A 24,036-nucleotide genomic window follows, 5' to 3' on the forward strand; every position below is an offset into this window, starting at 1 on the left:
TTTGCTCTGGTTTCTCCTCAGTTTTGCCCCATTTTTCATGTCGTCAATCGTTCCATTTTTTTCCCGTAGCACTGCTCGTTTTTCTGTCTTATTTTGCTGTCGTTAATCTTTAGTTTTGCCCTGTACTTTTTTTCATGTCAGTTTTCATGCATTACCCGTTTTATTGTCATGTCTGACTCCCTTTTCTATTCAGTTTTGCCTTAATTGTTTATGTGCAAAACTGATTCAGTTTTTATCATGGGATTGCTCGTTTCTCTGTCAAGTTTTGCTCTCGTTTTACTTTAGTTTTGCCCAAATTTTCATGTCGTATTTTTTTGCAATTTGTCAAAGGGATCAAATAACTCATTTTTCTCTCATGTTTTGCTGTCGTTTTTCTACAGACTTGCCCTAATTTTTGTGTCGTAAATTTGTTCAGTTTTTCCGTAGTATTGGTCGTTTTTGCGTCCTACTATGCTGTCGTTTCTTTTCCGTTTTACCCTCATATTCATGTTGTAATTGTTTCAATTTGTCCATAGTATTACTGGTTTCGCTGTTGTGTTTTGCCCTTATTTTCACGTCGTGGATTACATCTCATCGTTTGCTGTTATTTCTCTTCAATTTTGCCCTAATTTTCTTGTTGTCAGCTTTGTCTCCGTCCTAAATAATCGACTGTAGGTTCGTCCTTCTTTTTTTTTTTTTTTTTTTCGTTTTCCTAGGTAGTTTTTGTCTCCGTCGTAGATAATCGACTGTAGTTTCGCTCTTGTTTTGTCTGACATGTTGATATTGTTATTGTGATGTATTTTGTCGGTGACTATCATAATTGCATCTGTCGTATTTCCGTCATTTCTTTGTATTGTCCACCCGAGTAAATAATCCTAACCTGGATTCACGTACAGAATTTTGTCTAGACAGATGTAATTTTTCAGTCGTTTCGTAAAGTTTTTCTACGTTTCTGCTATTCAGTATTATCGGCAAAATTAAGTTGTGAAAACTAAACAACCACGAACACGAAAGGCATCTACTGAGGTGACGGTAAAATACATTATTGTAAAAATGTTTACTTATTGCTAAACATTTATTATAAAAAGATCTGACTTTGTTAAAACTAAAATCTTCTAAACTTTCAAACTTTTCAAGTTATTTGAGAGGCGATTACCCTTTAAGGTGCAGAGAAATGTTGTTACATTGCCCGGTACTCTCGAGATTTTAGGTGCATGTGTCAGACATCAAAAACCCTTACAAACAGTACACTGCTTCTAACCTTAATGTCTTTGAATAAAATGCCAAAGTTTGAGCAATAAAAGAAAACAGAACAAGTGGTACTAACTTGCGAGTCTGTGGATCAAACGTCGAAGAAACCTCATAATGTGATCGCTCAAATGAAGACTACTTTTTTTGTACTATAGTACTGCCAGCTATACTGCAAAACCTGCTTTATTCGATCTGTGAATAACTGAAATACTCAAGAGTGATATTCAAGTGAGAGTTGCTGAGCAGTATTTTCCTCTGATGCTGGCTATCTCGTGCATAAGGTGGTCCTTACTTTTAAGTCTGTGGATGAAACTCTCAAGTGTTGTCATTCAAATCTGAAAGCTACTGAACTGCACCTTTCCGTGATACATACTGTGCGTTGTAGCGTTTGAGTCTGTAAATTTTGGAATAGCACTTTGCTAAGCTGTAAAATTTGAACTAAGTCTACCATGTGGACCTTATTTACGGTTCTCTATTTAAGGTGGCTGCCTCAGGTTTCCAGTTCTTTCCCGCTTTTAAGTCTGGCGGATCAATACTACCCCTCTTTATCAGTTGATGCAACGATAACTGCATCAATATCAACCAAATGCCTTATTATTGTTTCCTTGACTATATAGATTACCATAAACAGGGGTCTATCTATTTCCGGAGTGTTTTTTTATTTCCGGAGTGGAGATTTTACAGTTATTACTCAAGACATATGCACTTTGTCCTTAATAATCTTAAAAGAGTGTACTTTACAGTTATTAATCAGGAAATTCACCTCTTACGATTAATAATCGTGCATGTTACAGTTAATAATCGTACTATCCACGATTATTAACTACATTTGACAGATTCTACAGTTAATAATCGCAAAGTACGCGATTATTAATCGCGTTTAACAGGACAAACAGTTAATAGTCGTAAATTGTGTTTTCTTGGTCAAAACAACAATCATGGGGCGATTTGACTTGACGGCCGGCCATTACGAAAATTATTACGAAGTCAACCACTGCTCTTTACTGCGCTTGCTTTGAAATAAATCTTACCCAAACGAATTCCTTATGGGACTATACTTCCCTCGAGTTTTACTTTTAGTTTGCCCGTGAGTTCGCGAATGATATTTTGCTCATTTTCACTCTTGCAGTGCGATTTATCTGAAATGTTTGCGAAACTTTTCAAACAAAACGAAGATCTTTTCAAGTCTTTTATTTTGAAATAAGCAAAAGAAAAAGTTGTCTAATGGTTTCACAAATTCAATCGATTTGACTTTTGTGTTTTATTCGCGTTTCGAAGCTTATAACACACCGTGAAATCAACAAGTGGTCGAAAGCTTCCGCGGCTGTCAAACTCGTATAATTATATTTTCGCTAATTTGCACCGTTTCGCTTATAAGTTTTGGGAACACATGCTTTCAAATAAAGAAAAAAAAAAGGAAAATGTTAGGTAGGTCGCTTTGACCTGATATTATTTCTGCTTCTGAGAATTTCTACGAAATTAAACTTAGAAATTGATCACAAACTGGGAAAGAGAAAGCCCGACGAAAACAATTGAAAACGCTATCTCTAAATTCACTCACCAGCGGTACATGACAAATTAAAACAATAAACCGGTCGTAAAAACTACTCATAAACTGAAGGCTGAGCTTAGATTTTGAATTAAGTAATAAATTTAATATATGATACAGTCTTCGCCCTGTTTACCTGTGCAGAAAACGATTTTAAAAAACAACTGTATCTTGGTCGAAGCGTTTTTAATTATGCATGCAAAGTCGACTACTTTGACAAAACAGAATTCTGTATCAGTTACAGGTCTGATGCCAAAGCGCCGCCAAAGCACGACCAGAAAACTTCGAAAACGAGATGTTTTCATGCGACGGGAATCCAGCGAAATTCAGTGGTTCGCTAATTCGTCGAATCCGAAGCAGGATTTATCGGTGTGGACTCATCACGCAGGCAAGAGTGTATAGCAGGCCGCTATAAATACCCTGTTGGTAAAGCACACTCTTTTCTTGTTTAGTTTCAGCCAGCAGAGCAGTGAACAAGGAACCGCCCACCCACCCTGTCAAAAAATAATAATAATAATAATAATAATAATAATAATAATAATCTCGCGTGGATCACGCAATAGTGCTACCCTATGCCAAGCGGTTGCATCTTGGCATAGACCGCTGAGCAATATTATTCCCAGATCTTAGTTGAACTGGGCATGAATGAGAGCGTTATGAAATAGATTACTCTCTGGTACCTGCAGAAAGACCCAATATTGTTTTGATTGTTCGACTTTAGAACGAGGTTAGAAGTGCTAACTTGAATAAGAACAAAATAATATTAGTCTGGAATAAGCTCTATTGAAGCACGACTTTTCCAATTTTGTAAGCTTGTATTTTATGGTCATGAAAATATTCAAACCCTCGATTATATTTGCGCACGCCCTTATTGCTACATCAAAACACTAATTAAGGCAAACTCAAGACTTGTAAGAAGTTGGACTTGACTATATGAACCAAAACGGCAATGGAATATATGTAATTCCTTTTCCAAAGGAACATTCCCAGACAAGCTAAAACTTGCCAAAGTGATTCCTGTATTTAAAGGTGATGAACCGGATTTATTCACTAATTACAGACCAATCTCACTACTTCCTAATTTTTCGAAATTCTTCGAAAAGGTCATGCACAATCGACTAGTAGAATTCGCAAATAGCCATGATATCTTTTACCAACTCCAGTTTGGTTTTCGTAAAAACCATTCCACTGCGCTGTCACTAACTTACCTTGTTAATAAAATTGCAACGTCCATTGACCAAAATGAAATCACGGCAGGTGTTTTTCTTGACCTTTCTAAAGCGTTTGACACGCTAGACCACCAAATCTTATTTGAGAAACTTGAACATTATGGTGTCTGTGGACTAGCATTGCAATGGATTAAAAGTTATTTCTCCAACCGTACCCAATTCGTCCAGATTAACGATACCCGTTCCTCCGAACAGATAATTAGATGCGGTGTTCCACAGGGTTCCATATTAGGCCCTTTACTTTTCATATTATATATCAATGATCTTCCCAAAACAACCAGACTGGCAGAATGCCTGCTCTTTGCAGATGACACTAGTATCTTTTACTCCAATTCAGACCCTGATCATGTTTCCTCTGTAATGAATAGTGAACTGACTAAGATTAGCTTATGGATGAAATCAAACAAACTTTCTGTTAACATAAAGAAAACCAATTATGTTATATTTAAACCCAAACAAAAACCTGTCCGCATGAGCTCCCAAATTACACTTGACAGTATACCCCTCAAGCAAGTAACAGAAGTTAAGTTCTTAGGTATTTATATTGATGAAGGTCTCACCTGGAAATCGCATATCAGTTATATTTGCAAGAAAATCTCTACGTCCGTTGGTATAATGTACAGATTTCGTTTCCTTTTGTCATCAAACACTAAAAAATCTTTGTATTATACCTTAATTTATTCCTATTTAACTTATTGTACTACAGTTTGGTCTTCTACTTATGTAACAAACTTAAATCGCATTTTTCTTCTTCAAAAACGAGCTGTGCGAGCTATGACAAATTCTAATTACCTTGCACCTTCTGCACCTTTATTTGCACAATTGAATATCCTAGATATTTTTAAAGTGAATTCCTTTTATATTGCAAAATTTATGTTTTCCTATCACCAACGTTTGCTGCCTTCGCCCTTTCTAAATTTATTTCCGACTGGTGGTCAAATTCATAATTATGATACTAGAACCTCAGCTCATTTTCGACCTCACACCTGCCGAACTAATATCAAGCAATTTACTATACTCTATAGAGGGCCAAAAATATGGAATGCTTTGCCATTATCAATTACGTCTTCCCCTAGTCTATCCACCTTCAAAAGAAAGCTTCTTGATTTCCTCAGTTAATTGCATGAAACGTCCGACTCTGTTATGTCTTTATAGTCTTACCACCACCGTATGTTAAAAAATCTCAATACAATGTCTTTACTGGTCTTAAAGTCCCAACATGTCTCCGAGGAGACCTCTCAGTATAAGCCCGGGGGTTTCTTGAGGTCTCCTCGCCACTTCTTACTTCTTTTACTATTATTATTTACTCGAAACTTATGTACTTGTAATCCTAGTCTATTATTCATTGTAACTTTCTATGTTTGTATGTCGTGGTGAATAAATAAATAAATAAATAAATAAATAAATAAAGTAAAGTAAATAATTCGTTTTACGTTCGTTTTTAGGCTACATTGACTCTGTATGTTTTTGTTTGTTAGTCAACTATACAGAGGTACAAAATACTAAATACGACACTGTTTACCGTTGATTTAGAAATCTCTGTTGTTGAAACAGTCGTTTGACACTTTTTATTTTTTGCTTAAGCACATGGAACCTCATATCTTCGCGCCTAATTTGTTCAAAAGTTTCCGCCTCTTGAGAGAAAGACACAACAACAGCAAGGTAATTGGGGTTTTTTTTTTTTTTTTTTTTTTTGTTTTATTTTTGCGCACGCCCTTATTTTTTCATTAAAGCATAAATTAAGGCAAAGTTAAGTCTTGTAAGTAGATGGAACAAAGGTCACCAAAGCGTATGTGACACAGATTACCATGCAAGCGTGATTTAAGGGTTTGTGGATTTCCCGTGGATTTCCCCGGCTGGGCACATTTTAGTACTCGTGCCTAGGTTTGATTGTGAGTTTGTTCCAACATTCCAGGGACACGGCTCGGTCGGCGGCAAAAATGGCACCCGATTTGAAATGAACTTTGTTTTCAGCGAAGGCCTGTGTCTCAATAAATGAACTCCTCTGTAAATGAGCTACCCAGGAGGGACTGCACATCATCCTTCTTGCCATATGGTGAGGCAGGTAAGCAAGAGCTTAAGTTTCAAGCAAATTTTAGCGAGGTTTCCGAAGTGCTCTCCTTAAATGACGGGCCAAATTTCATTGAAATTCGACTTGTAGTTTCCTACCTTTCCATTAACATAATACAGTGATACACGTGGACCAGCTGCTGAGAGATAAACCGCTCAAAACAGCGTTTGGAAGCACTGAAGAACATTGAAAACACAGCAAAACACACCGGGTAAGCTTTATCAGACTTTAGTTTATTTTTCGTGGGTTTTTTAGGAAAAATCTTTGTCTAAATTTCGATTTAATTTTAACTCCATACAAACTCTTAAATCACGCTTGCATGGTAATGTGTCACATACGCTTCGGTGACCTGTGGTTGGACTGGACAATGCGAACCAAAACGGCAATGTACAGTAAATAATTCTGATAGTTATTTGTTTTGCAACAGTTAAGCTTCATTGTTGCGTTGAAAAGGAAGAAAAACTGATTGTTTTAAGTGTTCGTTTTTTGGCTGTATTGACTCTTTGTGTTTTTGTTTTTTAGTCAGCTATACAGAGGTAAAAAAAAAAAAGGCTACATAACACATTGTTTACCATTGATTTATTAAAAATGCGCTGTGAGCCTATTAAAAGCTCTTTTGTTAAACACTTTTGTTAGACACTTTTTACTTTTTTCTTAAGCACATCTTCGCACCTAATCTATTGAAAAGTTTCCGCCACTTGAGAGAAAGACACAACAGCAGCAAAGGTAATTGGGGTTTCATTTTTGTCCTGTTCGAAATAGAAGGGAATGCTCTATAACTGATAACAAGGTAAAATCATATGAACTTTCATTTGGCTGGGCTATCAATTGAATCCGACTGGGACCTGGTCATTTTGTGATTGTGTAATTATAATATACCAGTAGCTACTTAAAAAAAAAGATCGGTTTTGCAAATTAAAAAGTAACGTGATCTTTTTAAAAGTCGCGATCCATTTGCTGCTTTCTCGACTATACCAGTGGATCTATGTGAAGTGATTTATTCTTTCATCCGCAGTTCAAATATATCCATTTCATATATTTGACTTCCATCATTAAAAGTTTTCTTATGACTTGAAACGTTTCCGTGGCAACAAAGTTTTGATAGTGGTGTTTACAAAAATGCTGATACATTTTTTTTGATATTTCCAAAGCTCATTAATAATTCATGAGGCCATTGACCTATCAAATGGTCAATAAAACATCACGTCAATGGTTTTCAAACCCGATAAAACCTGCTCCTGTTAGTATGTGGTGTTTAATGTTTTTCTCGTATGCTAATTCCCAACGTTCACAAAAGCATCATTGCTATGAACTCTCTTGACACACGCCTTTCCAGGAATGTTTTGGAAGCCGTTCAAAAAACTCACAGCTCGTGTTTTATCGGGTCTGATACCACTCGGCTGCGCCTCGTGGTTTTTAATCCGGATAAAACTCTGCTGCTCGGGTTTAAAGATTATTTAGAAAATTGCCTTCCCCCCTCCCACTCAGCGAATCAGTACCCAGTATTTGTGTGCTCTAAATCCCATAAGCTGTCTTAAATTATGTAAAGAAGCGGGGGCTTTGAAGAACGCGGAAATTGTGGGGTAAAATAACTACTCATTAGTATGCTCTGTATAAAGCATACTAATGATTTCTTTTGTTTTCCTTTGTCTTAAAGTCTAATTAATATGCCTTATGTAGAGCGTACTAATGGGTATACTGAGCATAGTAATGAGTATATAGAGCACACGGGTACGGCTTGCCATCACCTCTCATGACTTTCGATATGAATCTTGTAAGCCAGCAAATTTACGTCTTCCACGGGGGTGGTGCTCAAATCAACTGGAACGGACTTATACTCACTCCAAGGGTTCAATTGGTGTGTTTCGGTATTCAGCCCTGGCTCGATAGACGTTTACTGACCACGTGGTTCTTTGTCGAGTTTTCTTTGGAATTCTGTCTCTTTCTCTTTGCTCAATTTCGTTCACTGTGGTAGGCTTTTGGAAACGTGCACTTTAATCGAATTCATCCCCCAAGCACTCGGATTTGTCTACGCTCTCAAAAGCAAGTAACTCTTGAGTGGCAAGGACGGCCTCAAGTTCTTCGAGCTCGGTATACTGGCTCATAGCCGGAGCAAATAAGCCATCAAAACACCAAAGAATAAAAAAAGCTCCAAAGAAAGAAAAGCATTGTTATTCATAACATTTTACCAACATTACGGCGACATCCAAAACAAAATAACGTGATTCCCAAGTGTGAATGACATAATTAAAATACTCTCATAAATAGAATCTGCGTAAAACATGGTTTCTTCGCGGATATGACCATCTTCTAAGATGGTTAGACAATGATTGCTCGTGTCCTATGGGATGGTTCAGCTCAGTGGCTTGCATAAATAGTTTGCAAAGGCGATGTGTCAAAAATCAATGTCACTAAAGCTTTTTTAGTATAGTATAGTAAACTCTTATAATCGTGGAATCCTGGGATTACTCCTCCTTCTCCCTGACCTTTACACAAAAAGCATTAGTTTTAGAATTGAAGCACAAGAAATTGAACGAAACATACCAAAAGCCATTTACAATTGTAACGGTTTTACCCTTTAGAGCGCAAATTGCACATAATGCCATAACTCTGTCCATATTTGACAAGGGTTTTTTTATGACTTTTTGACACCAAGATGGTCTTTTTTATTATTATCATTTTAATGCAACACACAAAAACTAATTACAGTACAGTATTTTACAGTTACCACGTCTTACGGCAACGTGAACTTAAAGAAAAGAAAAGAAACTCATTGCAGTACAACTTCATAAACTATAGTAAGATTATTATTAAAAAAGGAAGCAAACAAGGAAATAAAACAAACAATTATCTTAATTACTTTCAACTTATAGCGGCTACTATCTGTTCCAATTTGAAAAAGAAAGCCATGTCAGCTGAAGTACCTTCACATAAACAGCTACTAAATTCAACAAACGGCCCGTAGATCTAGCAAACATGCGCTGCAAACATTATTATAAAGTGCTTAACAAAAACTCCACAGTGGAGCCTACCGACATCAAAACCTGGAAAATCATTTTTTACGACAAATATTGAGAATAGAAAAACAAATTTTCACACCAAGATGGTCTTGTGAAGATCTACTCTTTAAAAAAAGTTAACCCCCTCCTGTACGTGATATGGTTGACCACCCCCATAACTTTTCAACTTTTTTACCCTAAAAGTTGTGTTGGGAACTGCAAAAAATAAGGTATAGTTTAGGGGTATACCTAATATACACCATGATTACAACGTTTTTGAACTTTTAAATTTTTTACGTCTTAAGCCCGTTTATCTCAAAACCATAACTTTTCTTGTTTTTAATTATATAAGTGATTAGAAATACGTTCACTAACTTAAAACGGTATATCATACATAGGCAGTGAGTTTGTAGTTCTGGATCTGGACAAAATGTCGTTTTGCCTTAAAGGGTTAACAAAATGGCAAAACTGAATAGATCTTAAAGAGAAAAAGAAATATCGTTGAGTTAGACTTCGACATTCAAAACCACGATAAGATAAGGGACTGGTTGTTCCAAAAACGTTTCAAGTTATCTGGAGATTTAAAGTTAACCAAGGGCTCTGTCAGTTTCTCTTTGATGAAGAACGTTCACCTGAAAACAACTAAAGCCAAAAACAAATTTACAGCCGGTTCCTTAAATCGCTGAACTACAAACAACATTCAAAAATGATCCTAACTCAATGCATCTGACACGATAACGTGGAACTTAGGCAACTGGACGGCCAAGGAAAGAACGGAAAGAAACCGGTGTGACCAGAGTGACAAGTGATGACCTACGCATCTTGACCCGACTTTTACGAAATGAAAATAAATCGTTTATATTAACATGTCACGTTGATATCTAAACAATTCCCAAGACCCTATTACATAGACTGACTAATAGAAGCGAGGGAAGACAATGTATTAAGGCAAGTATCTGAGTAAAGTCTGGGTATTACAGGTTGCATACAAAAGTGAGAGATTACATTAACCTAGAAATTCTTTTACATAACACTATGCAACTGTCACACAGATAAAAATTCACAGTTGATGAAACTACTAGAATGCTACTCAAAGCTTGTGTCTTAAAGCTGCCTTAGGTAAACAACTTAACGATACATAACCTGAGTTGCCGCTTAAAATATAAGCTTATATTTTTAGTACTAAACGTTCCTTCCCAGAATATAGCTAACTCATTTTAGACCTTAGCTTCTGTAAGCACTCTTTCATGTTTCCTTCAATTTACATGGCATTTCCTAGTTTTTGTGAAAATCTCATTTATTGACTTATTACACTCTATCGTCGGCAGCGCTAGCTCCAGAAGGGACATTGTAGTAAGGACTGGCTTCATCGTGCTTGCTGACGTCCAAGTATGGCACATCCATCTGCATTAGCGTTTCCAGTTTTTCAATCAGTTGAAAGAAATTGGGACGAATACAAGGATCTTCCCTCCAGCATTCCGTCATCATTTCATATCTGTTATGGATTGGGACATGGAAACAATTAATAAATGTTTGAACTGTTTTGTTGTTTCACCAGCAATGATAAATAATCTATAGGCAAATGAATTACAAACCCAACAATTTAGCAAACATATTAACTGTTGGCTTAAAAAACAAATAGAAACATTTAAAACAAGTTCTGTTTCCATGGTTTTAGGTGCATCTTTTCCAAGTCCTTGGCACACTAGTTCTGATGTAATTTTCATAAGGTCTTACAGACCTGTCGCTCTCAAAGGACGATTTTTCTTCACAATGACTTTTACCAATCACTTTTGCATCCATCTTTTTCGTTTGTTAATTCGAATTTGACAAACCCATCCAAAACGTTATGTAACACGCTTGTAAGGTGAGGACACTTAAAGTGGAGCATTAAAGGATATATACAGTGTCTGTGGTGTGAAATTTCTCAGCTATATCATTTCCTAGATTCGAAAGTTAACAAATCCAGATTCTGCATGTTGTCTTAATTTGGCAAAAAGAAATTCAGAAGCTTACACTTCTTCACAGCACATATCTGGCCTTTCCATGCGATAACCAGTGTTCAGTAGGTGGTACAGCCCTGAATTAGTCAATGTCGGGTATGGAACACCTCCTGAATTGTATGAGGATTGTAAGAGTTAGTCAGCCAGTAAACAAAGGTAAGAACATTATTTCTCGCTTTTGTAAATGTTTTATCATGATTTGACAGCTGTATCAACAATTTGATTCGTGGGCTAAAAAACCTTTTGTGCATACCCAGTGGTAGTAGAAGAGACAGGATGACTTTAAGCGACTAAACAACCTCTCCACTTACCCACAAGCCCCAGAGATTGACATTAATGCTTTCATATAGCACTTATCAAAATCTCCCCTTTGTCCTACTGGCCTTAGTAATTTCGGACGTCTGAGTGATTCTGATATTGCACCTTAAACAGTTAAGATATTCAATTTAGTAAGGCTGTCTGAGAAGTGGAATTATTGTAAAATAATGGTAATATCTCCGTACCTGAATGAAAAAGGACAGAATATGTTTTAAAAAAAAAAGATAGAGGCGTGATTGGTTCACTTACCTAAAGTCGACATTTCCCAGAGAAGAACACCAAAGGCCCAGCTATGTAAAAACATAAAGGAAACAGATATTAACTTAATTCAACATCGTCGTTTTCGACAATCTTTTTCCTTTTTTGGACCAGTAGCTCTACCTTCGAAGCTTTAACACAGTACACGTTGTAAATTTCCTCCTCAACATTTCTCAAGTTGTTGACGAGAGCACGTCGCTTTCGCAGCTTTCCAACACAAGTTCTGCGTATATATGGTGGTGCATGGGTCACAGCAAAGTCGAGCGATGCAATTTCGTCGGTAACATTAAATGCTTCACGTCCTTCAACGAGATTTCGATCGTTATGCTTCGTAATGGCCTAAAAACATAACTCTCACACACACACATCGAGCACATTTTGCCGCCATGTTTTTTGCACAAAATTTACGCGAGCATAATTATTCATAATTATTCATTGAATGACCAATAAGAGTAGACCAAAACATTTCACGCACAAAGGACATTTGTTTGGCATCCAATCAGAGCGCGGTCCACGGGTCCTTGAGAAACAACAGGGTACCGGAACACGATTAAAACCGCCATGGCCCAGACGTCCGTTTTTCGACGTTGGAAGAAATACGAGACGTCTGCACGCAGGCTATTCATTCAGCTGAGGTGTGACGGGAGTAGTAATTGAAAACTAGTCTGACCGTGAATATACAAACAAACACAGTTTACATAACTTTTATCAGGGAACCAAATAACTGAGTAAATAACTTAATAAATAAAAAGGCAGATATGTAAACAAGAAAAAACAATAAAACATTTGACTTGAGGGTAACATAAATTACTACCCATATACCAGAGAAACTAGATACTAAAATTGAAAACTACTAGGAAACTATCTACTTACACATCACTTTTGGTAGTGCAAATGTTTTGATAAAGTGCTTCTGGTGCCATCCATTTCACTGGTAGCTTCCTCGTGTTTTCTAGAGTATTGACATCTTCATATATTTGGCGCATCAACCCAAAGTCCGACACTTTCACTTTGTTGTCACAGCCAACAAGCACGTTACGAGCGGCCAGGTCCCGGTGAACAAAATTATTTTCAGCAAGATGATTCTAAACAAAACCATAAACAAGAAAAAAATAAATTATTTGACAATAAGTGGTCATTATTGCATAACGGTAGACGACCACTTGTCGGAAGGAACCGCGGAAGTGTTTTGCTCGATCGCTAGGAATGCACGAGCAATCAACTAATTTCCCATGACAGAAATTTTTCATACGGTTTGTTTAAAACATTTCTCATAACCCAGTGGGCTACTAAACCATAAGGTAATGGTTTCACCCAATTACAGCGCACAGCATGAAACTTGGTGCCATATGTCTGAAACAAAGCCGAAGTTGAATTGGGTTATATTAAACAAGAACAAGCTGAAGGCAGTTTTTATGACTGCGTTGAACACAATTGGAATAATTACCATTCCCTTTGCAATCTGCCAGGCAAAACAAAAAAGCTGTTTGGTGGAAAAGTTTTTCTTCTCTTCATCATCACTATCCTCAAGATTCTCTGTAGAGAAGGCGGCAGCAGGACTGCTTCCATCTGATGTTGATGGAACTGACAACAATTCTTGGTCAAGGAGATCCTCACAGTCATGGCCCTAAATTTCATAAATAGGAGGCGAGTCTCAACCATGTTTTGTTCTGTTGAATTAAACACACTAGGTGATGCAAATGAGCGTACTAAGGAGATATAGAGAATACATTCCCAAATCACTACTTTTGCTCTCCAGTTTGACAAACAATCCTTCTTTGTTGGAAAAAAAGTCAAATATGATGAAAAGAACTCAACTGGTCAACTAGCTCTTTGAGGCAAATTAAAATACAGTATGTTTGCTACATGATTTGGCTAAGAGGCAAAACGTATGAATGCTTGAGTGGCTATTGACGAGTCTTTTTAATGAGTAAACGTCAGAAATCTCCAAAATAAAAACAAAACGTGGCATAACGTAATTTAAGCCAACAAGGTTAAAAAGACAATAAGCAAAAAAGCATGAAGCAAGCATGTCGGAGTCAGAAGATTTGCTTGAATTAATTATCACTCAGCGTTTATTGATTGTTCTCCCTGGACTTGGAAAAAATACTTGACTGATCTAATCCAACGAACGATAATTTGGGAAACGTTTTCATCTTGACGCTTAGGTGTGCAGGTCTGGTGGAATTTCATCAAGATTTAGACAGACGTCTGTCCAGGTATCCACTAGCACCTACTATATGATACGGTTCATTGAAAATTCACTTAATTTTTTTTAAAGGTTAATCAGATTGTGGAAAAGAAACTAGTCATTAATATATTTGACTTGAACTCAAAATCATTTTCAATATGTCATATTATTTACGCTTTGATGGAATATATTCTACCTTCACTGAGGTTTCATCTATCAGTGGCTGATCTCCCACAATCTTTATCTGGATAGCGTTGCTCTTCTGAAAGGGAAAATGACACTAAGTACCATAACACCATGGGAATCAGGTTTTGACAAGGACATTTTTGCAGAAAATAATTATTCCTGTAATGTTTAAGTTTTAGTTCATTTTAGTGTTCTACTCTTGGTTTCGATTACTTGTCTGTCTATGTTTGTAGTTTTCTGACGTTTTAGAGAAATCCAAGATTGTGGATCCATGATGGCCGCCGCTTCGCAAGCATGACCTAGCTCCAAAGGGGTATAACATCATCGACTCCCATTGTGGACCGCAAAGGAAGCATCTTTGAACATGCTATTTATTCTCCAAGCGTTATTTTCATAGTTTTATACTCTCGGTGTTATGGCGGGAGGGCTACACCACTGAAGACGACGCTCTAGATAGGGTTAATATGTGCTTACTTACTTCGGGGCGATCCTGTGAAGACAAGGCCATGTCAACAACAATTGATTCCATCTCCACTGGTATTTGATCTCCTTCCTTCTGCTTCAGAGTACAAAAAATATAAATGAATAAATAAATAGCCAAGAAAGAAAGAAAGAAAGAAACCAATGAACCATTCTGCTGCATGCTATAAGAATTATGAACATTCCACTTTCACACTAGATTACGTTACGTTACGTTGTTTTTGTGTATTTGTCTTTGTACACCCAAGGTGAAAGGAGCTTGGCATTAGGCCCCTCCGGATAACCTAAGACCAAACGTGTAACTAATTACAGACAATTGCTAAAAGAAAGAACTGAAAAATATAAGTGAACAATGACATCTTCGTGTGGCTTGTTGACAGGCAGTTTTATATACTGGAGAAAACGTTTTAAACGGTACCTGTACTTCATTAAAGTCTGTTGTTGCCCTCCCATCTTTAACGACGTCTTTGTCTTCATAGCATTTTGCTTGAGAGATTATAGGCATATTGATCTAAAAATTAATCATAAGTCATGAGCAATGAACACAGTTTCTAAAAGTATATTAACGAATGATTTAGGTTGAATTATAATAGGCCTTTTGAGGGAAGGATAAGTTATAATTTGAACATGCTATTATGTTTCATTGAATTGCTTTGTTTTTCACTCTGAAATGTTTTTTTCTTAGTTATAGTTAATCGATTAATTGAAAAATGGGATAAAATTAACATTAATGAGATATGGATGTATACTGCATCGTCTTGTGAGACGTACGGACGCCAATTTAACATATTCACTATAGCCGGGTTTGTTAACTCTCGGGCGAACAACAGTGGGGGGGGGGGGGGGGGGGGCGGGGAATCCAAGACTTTCAATAGACATAAAGAAGAAACATCAGTAGCCATGAAGTAATTAGCAATAAACTAGGCATCATTTTCATTTAAATAGGTGAGAAAAATCTTTTCAGTTAGATTATGATTATGTAAGTTACAATAATGCTGGAACCGTAGCTCAGGTGCTTCGCGTTGTTGTTAAGCGTTCCGACTCTAGCTTATTCAATGGCGGTGCCTTTATGTTATTTATTTATTTATTTATTTATTTATTTATTTACTAATTCATTTATTTATTTATTTATTTATATGCCATAGTAATTTGAGCGTTGCACGTAATATGGTAAGCTTTCTATTGCTTTTACTCATCGAATATCATACCATTCTTCTCCGCCTGCGTAACCACTGCAAAAGGTCACCAAATGCCACGTACTCTATCACCAGGAAGTTATGTTCCTGAACCGTGCAACATCCAACGAGGGATACGATATTCTGGTGGAAACCCAACAGCTTCATCTGCTCAATCTCAGACATGAATTCTTCCTTTTGTGCCTCAGTTGCATCATCTATATAAAACAAGTAACTCCACATTAATCACAGCATAAAGTTTCTATTATCACTCCTTTAATCACAAATTGAGCTAATTTGGATAGAGACGAATGCTTGGCTCTTTTCAGCCTCAACAGCATCGACATCTTTGCTATAAGTCGCTCATTAAATCGATCATCAGACTCTGGTTCAATGTTGAGCCTCAGACTTGCAGCCAGTACACGGATCGACTCTAAATTACCTTGCAAAACTTTGACAGCAACTATCTGAGATGCCCTCTTTGGTTCTTTTCGCAGCCGTTTTCCAGTTTCAAATACCTCAATTCCTGCTCGTCTTCTTAGAGTTGCTTTGTGAACCACGCCAAATGCCCCTCGGCCCAGCTCTTCTTCGTATTCTATTTGCTCAGGAAGTATTTCCCACTTGTCGAGGGGAACAATTTGGCGTTGTGAGCGAGCCGTTCTGGAGGAAAATCAACAATTAATACTTAAAATACAACTGAACATTTTTTCAGTTTTTTTTTCTATTTTTGTTAAGAGCTAAAACAGCTTGTTCACGACTTACAAAAGCAACAGTATGGGGAATTTCAGGGAAGGCTGACATGTCTGCTTTGTTTATAGGGTAATGAAATTTCATTGCTTGTATCTTTTGCAATTTTATCAAGATATTTACTTGTGGTTATTAAATATCAAACTTCTGTACCGCTGCAATTGAAATTGCTTGATAGATAAGTGTCCATTAATGAAACGTTTCCATTTAAATCGCCATAGTTTTCTACGTCAAAATTTAAACTTCTCTTTAATTTTCATTCGGAACGATATTACATGGCACTAACATCTAACTCTTTCAGCATGGTTAGGATGAAAGTTTAGCTAACCAAGAAAGCTGTCAAAACCAGACTGGAATTTTAAGATTCGGTTGAAGCTTTCTCAGCGTAGTTGCAAACGAGGTAAAAAAAGTATATATCCCCAGTTCCTCTGCTGAGATTTAGGCGTGGATTGAAATCCTTCATTGCAAGTGGGCCTTAGAAACGTTTTGCTTGTGTTTGGTAAGTTCTTTGATACCTACCAAGAAAAGAAAAATGAACGACTATGTCTTTTTTGTTTGAATGTTTCATAGTAGTATAGATCTTGCTCAGTTCAAACTGAAGTAACTTAGCCCAGTCCCATCTGTTACCTTTATTCGGTGCTGAAGGTAAGAGTTGAAAGTACAGAAGACTTGATCTGCTTTAAAAGTACTTTTGAAGTTACGAGCAAGGGCGGAATGAGGGGGGGGGGGGGGGAGCAACCCTGCTTAACATCTTCGGGACTTCGAAAAACCTAGACAGAAAAGTGTTAAGACCCTCAGAGTTACAAACCTTTTAATTTTCTTGCGATGTGACTTGCCGTAGCACCAGATGCCAATCATAATTGAAACTATCAGCAACAGAAGCAACGCAACACCAGCAGATATGTAGGCAACTGCATTTATGGTGTTCTTACGCTCTTGTATAGACTCATCCCCTTCCTCTTTGGGGGGTTTACTTACTGCAGAGAAAAATAAACAAGAACATAACATGCACAATAACTAGCAGAGGCCTTAATTAATAGTGACTGATATGGAATGGAAACAATCGTTAAGAAAGGATAAGAAAAACTAGCTACAGAATGGAGCATTCAGCATTTTAAGAATGCGCTTGAATTTCCCAGATTACTCTAAGTTTTTTTCACTAGCCAATCTTTTCTTACCTTCTACATCCCACACCAAGTAAACATGTTTATGTAAGAGATAAATACCGAGAACGGAGGTATTAATCCATATACATCCCGAGGGCCGTAGGCCCGAGGGATGTATATGGATTAATTCCGACGTTCGAGGTATTTATCTGACTTATTTCATGAAATTATTCCTTTGTTCAAGGGGACAAACGCCGGCTAGTTAGTACCGTCACACTTAGGTGAGAAACCGAGAGCAATAGAAGCAACCTGATGTGTGCGTTTCTCGCAGTACTGCTAATGTAAATGAGGGATTTATCTGTATAAATCCCTCGTTTCAGTTAGTTTAATATTCATGAAGGATGTAAGTTAAATAAAGGATGTTGAATAACAAAAGAAAATGTGTGATTCATGAAATAACCAAGATAACAGACAAATTATTGTTTGCAAAGCAAAATGGGTGCGATTTTTCTAATAGCAGGATGGTCTAATTTAGGGGATTTACTAAGATAATGGGAATCACAACTTTCCCTACTTTTGGGGCCTTTTATAATACAATCAAATGACGGAGGATGGGAATTCAGAACAATTTGTTCCTATTTACTTGACTTTGAAACTGATAAGCCGACAGAATTGATAAGCCAACTGCATCTCAACACACAGCTGCTATGCATAAATTTCTTCTTGCATTCCCCTTTCATGCTTAAATGTAAGCATATTATTAATTATTCCATGATCACAAGGAGGTCTTGTGACCAAAATTCGTGCCATTAATTCCTTTGTAACAAATTTTAGGAACAGCTGATGGTATAGGAAGGTGGCGCCGAGTCAATTGCTAGAATGGCAACTCGTGATAAATTAATAAGACCATACCATGTTAGTAAATTAACATGATTGTATGGTACTCGTCCAGCTAAAGATTTACAGTATAACTTTATAATTAAAGAGTAATTTGAAAGCAAAAATAATGGTTTTAAAGGAAATATCTTCAAAACTAACCTTCATTACACAAGTTACCATTGCAGCATTGTATAAAATAACCATCCATATCAGTTTTATTACAAAAGTCTTGTTTAGTGCATCCATATTTAAAACGTTTTTCAGCACTTGATCCTTGTTGATTCGACGCATAGTAGCATTGGCTATCATTGAAAATACATGGACGGCCTGGGCACTCTTTAAAGGTCATGGTACTCTTACATTCGAAGCATTTGAGCCTTTGATCTACGTGTTACAAGAAAACAGAAACTATCAATACATGATGTAGGCACATTGGGATAACTTAACTTGAGCCTGGGGAGGATTGAAGATACACAGTGAATTCAGGCATACGAACAAAAACGCGATGAACTAGGCTTCCCTTTTGTTACAGTTTATACCCCAGAGGGACACTTAAGAGCGTAAAATGGGAAAGCATAAAAGGGTAAACATCCGTTGGATATGAAGATATCGTTTTGTTAGCTAGACAGACGGAGAGAATATCATTCCCTGCTTTGTGACTGTGACGGAAATAGGAATAGAACAAGTATTCGTGCGGTCTGTTTTTAAACTGAACTTATTTAAAACTTGTGAAGACGTGTCTCATAATGCCATTCGGGGCAAGCTACACAATGCCTGTAGCAGGGACGAACAGAAAAATCAACTCATTTGCAAAACTGGCAACGTTTCTTCCATAAAGGTGTAAATGCATTCTAAGGCACTACTTTAGTTTGCACCTGAAACTTGCTTTTCGCAGACGTAGAGCATTTCTTTTTCGCAGTTCTCTTCATTCTTCGAACCAGTAAAGGCAGTTGACATCTTTATACATGCCCTGTTCCTTTTTTCGTTAATCCACACATACTGTGAAACAAGACAAAGATTGAATACGAGGATGAGTTTCATCCCATTTAAATACAGAGCCAACTACTCGATTCAAATGAAATTGGCTCAAAAATTATCAAAACCAATAGATAGGAATACAAATGGCAAAAAGAACAATGACAATAAACTCAAATTACTCAAAAAAGTAGAAAACATTGAACTTTGGAAAACTGAAAAACATGCTCTAAATTGTCTGGCTTCTATGTAAAGATCAGGTCTTGTATACTAGACTTTTAAAGACGCGGATGTTGTGATCATGTGGTAGCTTTTCAATTCACGGACGTTGTGATCGATTTAATTCACGGATGTTGATCGTGTGGCGTCTTTTAATACGCGGATGTTGTGATAATGTGGCAGCTTTTTAAGGTGTGGTCGTGTGGCAACTTTTTAAGACGCAGATATCATGACCGATCCATTTTTCAGGTAGCAAGAGTCCGACCTTCGGCGCTTGTAAAATTGTAAAGTTCCCCTTTATGCAGCTCAGATTCGAAAATCATACTTTCCACCCACCCAATGTAAACCAGAAATTTGCCCTCGATTTTCATTCCACAATTCTAAGTCAGGCTACATTTAATGATTTCACTGCGGAAGAATACACCATAATAAGTAGTTTTTAGTGGTTTCTCCAAAATACACAGGAAAAACTTGAAAAAGTTCTTCAATTTTTGCCCCATTTGCATCATAACCATCCGTAGCCAAAGAAACTTAATATTAGTTTCTGATAGTTGGGTTATTGTTAACAAAACTGAAGCATTATTTTAACGATCCACCGATACAAATACATTTTCTGACCATTCAAAGGGACACTAAAAATAGGTGAGTGCTAGTTCATTTTAAATTTTTGCTAAATGGTCTATTAACTTACACTCGTTGCGTCCTTAAGACCAGTCATACCAAGGTAGGAAGCTATGAAACCTCGCTCTTCTTTGTCATCCGTCTTAAGCAAATCTCCTCCGGATGCTTGACAGTCACGACGTGCATTAAGCCACGTTTTCAATTTGTCACTTGCCTTGTAACAAGTCAAGCCATTGAGAAACCAGTCATCTGCAGGACAAGGCAGTGGACCTAAATAGGAAAAACCATCAATTCTAGCGTACTGGTTGGTTGGTTGGTTGGTTGGTTGGTTGGTTGGTTGGTTGGTTGGTTGGTTGGTTGGTTGGTTGGTTGGTTGGCTGGCTGGCTGGCTGGCTGGCTGGCTGGCGGGTTGGTTGGTTGGTTGGTTGGTTGGTTGGTTGGTTGGTTGGTTGGCTGGTTGGTTGGTTGGTTGGTTGGTTGGTTGGTTGGTTGGTTGGTTGGTTGGTTGGTTGGTTGGTTCGTTCGTTCGTTCGTTCGTTCGTTCGTTAGTTAGGTAGTTAGTTTTTTTATTGGAGGGGATATTTACTCATATAAATGTTTTTTGTATATATTTGTTTTATTTTAATCATCGAAGAGTGCCCACTTCTTTTTCGAAAAGGCAACTTGTAAACAATTTAGAGCACTTGTGCTACTTAAAATTAGGAAGAAATAAAAATATTTCAATAAAGGATCTAAACAGCTGTGTTGGTAAGACAAACTGCGGCAGGTTTCAAAACAGTATGATATGTGACAAACAAACAACAAGCTAGACTGCTCTGTTTAAAATTTAAGCTTTGTTATTTAAGCTTTGCTTAAATAATCTGACGCTAATAGATCTTCCACACCGTAACTTACTGACAAACAAAGTTAATGCACAGTTCTTATGATTTTTTTCACTTTTTTATGCTTTTTGACAGCAATCCTACCTTTAGGCTTTTCACAGATGAACTCTTGGTTTTCCTTGTAGTTGCAACTTGTGAAACTCCAACCATTTCTTGACAGTTGAACACAACGAATGCCAGAAAGGTTACACGGTTTGTCATTAAGCCAGTCTGCGTAAACAGAACTGTTAAAAGGCGTTTCATCACTCCAAAGATATCCGCCTTCCTGAAACCAGTAAACCAAGCCAATCCAAGCGTGATAAGACCTTTGCTGTGAAGACAAGTTTCTAACAAATTCCATTTCCTTTTCACTCCCTATGCTGGCCAGATTCCCTCCAAAGCCACGACACACTTTCACAGCTTTCAACCAGTCGAATTCGAACGTGTTTCGGTATTTGTCCATCAGAATATAGCAGGAGTTACTAAATTCATTCCAACCATCTGGGCAAACTAAATCTAGAGGAAAAAAACGTAAAGAAGTCAGATTCTACCTAGAAAATATTTTATATTTTCTGTACAAAAGTAAAACAAAAACATTTTAGGCAAAAATTAGACCTACCAATCTGTTAGCTACATTAGGACAAAAAACGAAATACGATGTTGTAGGATGCAGAATTGTTTTGATGAAATGATAAGCCATCAAAGGCGCACAGGTACATTTCGAGAAAATCAAACTAGCACAAAGAAACGAAATGTTTCTTCAGTGCTTGTGCTTAATTCACAAATAGCAATTGTAAGAGTTGTTACCTATTTAACCAAACGGCTAAAATTTACATACCAGCTTCAGACGTTATTCCCAATAGAAGAAGTAGAGCGAGAGAAACAATCTTCGCCATTTTATGTCACCAGAAATGCAGTGGCTATAAATACAGAAAGGATAACCAAAGAACAGTTCTCATCTTTGTAACAACGGAAATAATTTTTTTCTATCAAGCTGCTCTCTGATAGCCTGCGCGCTTACATGCTTACTGTCTCCTTTTTTCCTCAAAGCAAATATGCAACGTCTACGTGCAGGCAACTATTTAATAATGTTAATTCTTCGCACTTGTCAACACCCTGCAACACTCCATCTGGCTTACCAACAGTATAATTTTGCCTGACATGGATCCTACAATCTTCATGTTCCATCGTTCTACTCCTTTCCACATTTAAGAAGGAGGCAATATCAAATTTTAGTTCCAAGTTGTTTACTGTCCTAATCATTTAACCAGACAGGCTTGCTTGTTGTGACGTTTAGAGATGACAGAAGGAACACAAAAAGTTCAATAAATTCACCGCTGACGTAAGAAGATTCTAGCTGAGGGAATGTTTGTGGCTGACGCTGATCAGGCGTCGTTGCTTGTAATAGAAATTGTCGTCACTAAAACAAGAATAGCTGAGCTAATAAGTTTTTTTTTTCCTTCTTGCCATGCGAAAACTACGTTCAACGGCAATAATGTTTCCCGTGAAACGTCTGTGAACATTCCATAAACCACCCAGATCACATACCATAAACCACTCAGATCACGGCTATTGTTGGTAGATGTATTTAAAAGTATTCTATTTCCTAACACTCCCATTCATGCTCAGTTGAAATAGAGGTATGGAAATAATGATTGACCAGCGGCCTAAGCCAAGCTGGAACAGCTTGGATTAGGGAGGGGCAGTAGCGGTGCGACCCGAGCGATGGGGTGGGAGGGTGTGCCGTTCCCTCCCCCTCGTTCCGCTGGAAAAAGTGAGTGTGAGTGGAGTTGACAGTCCGCTTGCTACTTATGACACTGCTCTTACATAATCATTATGTAATCATCACGAAGATATTCTCATTTGGCCTAACTAGCCGCATTGTTGGAGCATATTTCAAATTTACATATGATTAGGAGTGTTTTGAATAGTTGCTGTTTCCTTAAATTTCACTGACACCCGTAAACAAAAAACTATGCCTACCTTTATCCGGAATTACGGTACCTTAACTGAAAGACTGCATGCATGAGTTGGTGACGGCTCTGCATAAAAAGCTGTATGTACTTTTGAGCCAGCCGTAGACAAAAAAAAAACAAAACAAAACGACATAACAACTTTCTTTTTCATTAAGAAAGAAATCTAACTAGCTGAAAATTTCTTCAATGAGTTTCAAATCACTCATGTCGGGAACATATGGAAACAACTCGTGTAATACATCACTTCTTTTACATCCTGTGTCGTTGTTTTTTGGCTTCAGCTAGACATTAATCGACGCACGTTGCTCTGTAAACACCTGTCTAATATAGCACACAGCACAGGTCTAATATAAACACGAGCTCTCGAAACGTAGCAAGAAATAAAAACTGAATGATTTTGGTAGAATTGTATTTTTCTCAAGTAAAAAGTTCATTTTGAATTTCTGCGTTGTCGAGTGCCGATACCAAGGAACAGATGGGGTGGACAAGGAAGATGTCTTAGTATATGAGGTAAAGGATTCATTTTACATCTTAAGTGATTAAAATTGAAGGAACCAGAAGACGTTTTTAATGAAATCAGATTAAAATTGATTTCTCCTTTCACTAAAATCTAGCTAGTTATTGCGGATATATATGCGGATGTAGACAGTACCTGACAAGAAATGAACAGCGTTAAAAGGCCGTATCCTCGAGTTCCTCTGAACCTCATTATGAAGGCAAGGGTAAGTGACAGCATATGTATTTCATAACAAAAACCTTGCACTTAACCTCACTTTTATAATGGGATTCGAGACAACCCGGAAATGCTCTATTCCATCAATATATAGGTAACGACTAAAAATTACGTAACTCTTTCTTTTCTAGATAAGAACCAAGCAAGATAAAATTATTTCATTTGGATACACATTTTGTATTTAAGGAAAGACATTTGATCAGGCACTGATGTTCACGATAGCTGAGTTAT

General features: G+C 37.2%; 1 protein-coding gene across 4 annotated transcripts; it reads right to left on the bottom strand.

Annotated features, from left to right (window-relative positions):
* Positions 1-9,465: 9,465 nt before the first annotated feature.
* Positions 9,466-23,129, bottom strand: LOC146455409 (uncharacterized). Of its 4 annotated transcripts, XM_085094293.1 has the most exons (17): positions 23,080-23,129; positions 21,935-22,016; positions 21,202-21,612; positions 20,307-20,506; positions 19,297-19,420; positions 18,581-18,805; positions 17,245-17,413; positions 16,132-16,349; positions 15,723-15,907; positions 14,933-15,025; positions 14,513-14,593; positions 14,045-14,110; positions 13,105-13,284; positions 12,531-12,742; positions 11,649-11,689; positions 11,095-11,191; positions 9,466-10,573 (listed from the first exon to the last, which is right to left on the bottom strand). In XM_085094293.1, exons 2-17 carry the CDS (start codon positions 21,990-21,992, stop codon positions 10,387-10,389), a joined length of 2,547 nt encoding a protein of 848 aa, XP_084950419.1. In that variant the 5' UTR covers positions 21,993-22,016; positions 23,080-23,129; the 3' UTR covers positions 9,466-10,386. The 4 variants fall into 4 exon arrangements, with proteins under 4 accessions (XP_084950419.1, XP_084950420.1, XP_084950422.1 ...); XM_085094294.1 differs by lacking the exon at positions 23,080-23,129 and having other exon boundaries at positions 14,513-14,590; positions 21,935-22,131; XM_085094296.1 differs by lacking the exons at positions 14,045-14,110; positions 23,080-23,129 and having other exon boundaries at positions 14,513-14,590; positions 21,935-22,131.
* Between the last annotated feature and the right edge of the window lie 907 nt (positions 23,130-24,036).

Source organism: Pavona decussata, unplaced genomic scaffold, assembly GCF_977016875.1.
Source record: "Pavona decussata unplaced genomic scaffold, jaPavDecu1.1 SCAFFOLD_274, whole genome shotgun sequence".
Lineage (NCBI taxonomy): Eukaryota > Metazoa > Cnidaria > Anthozoa > Scleractinia > Agariciidae > Pavona > Pavona decussata.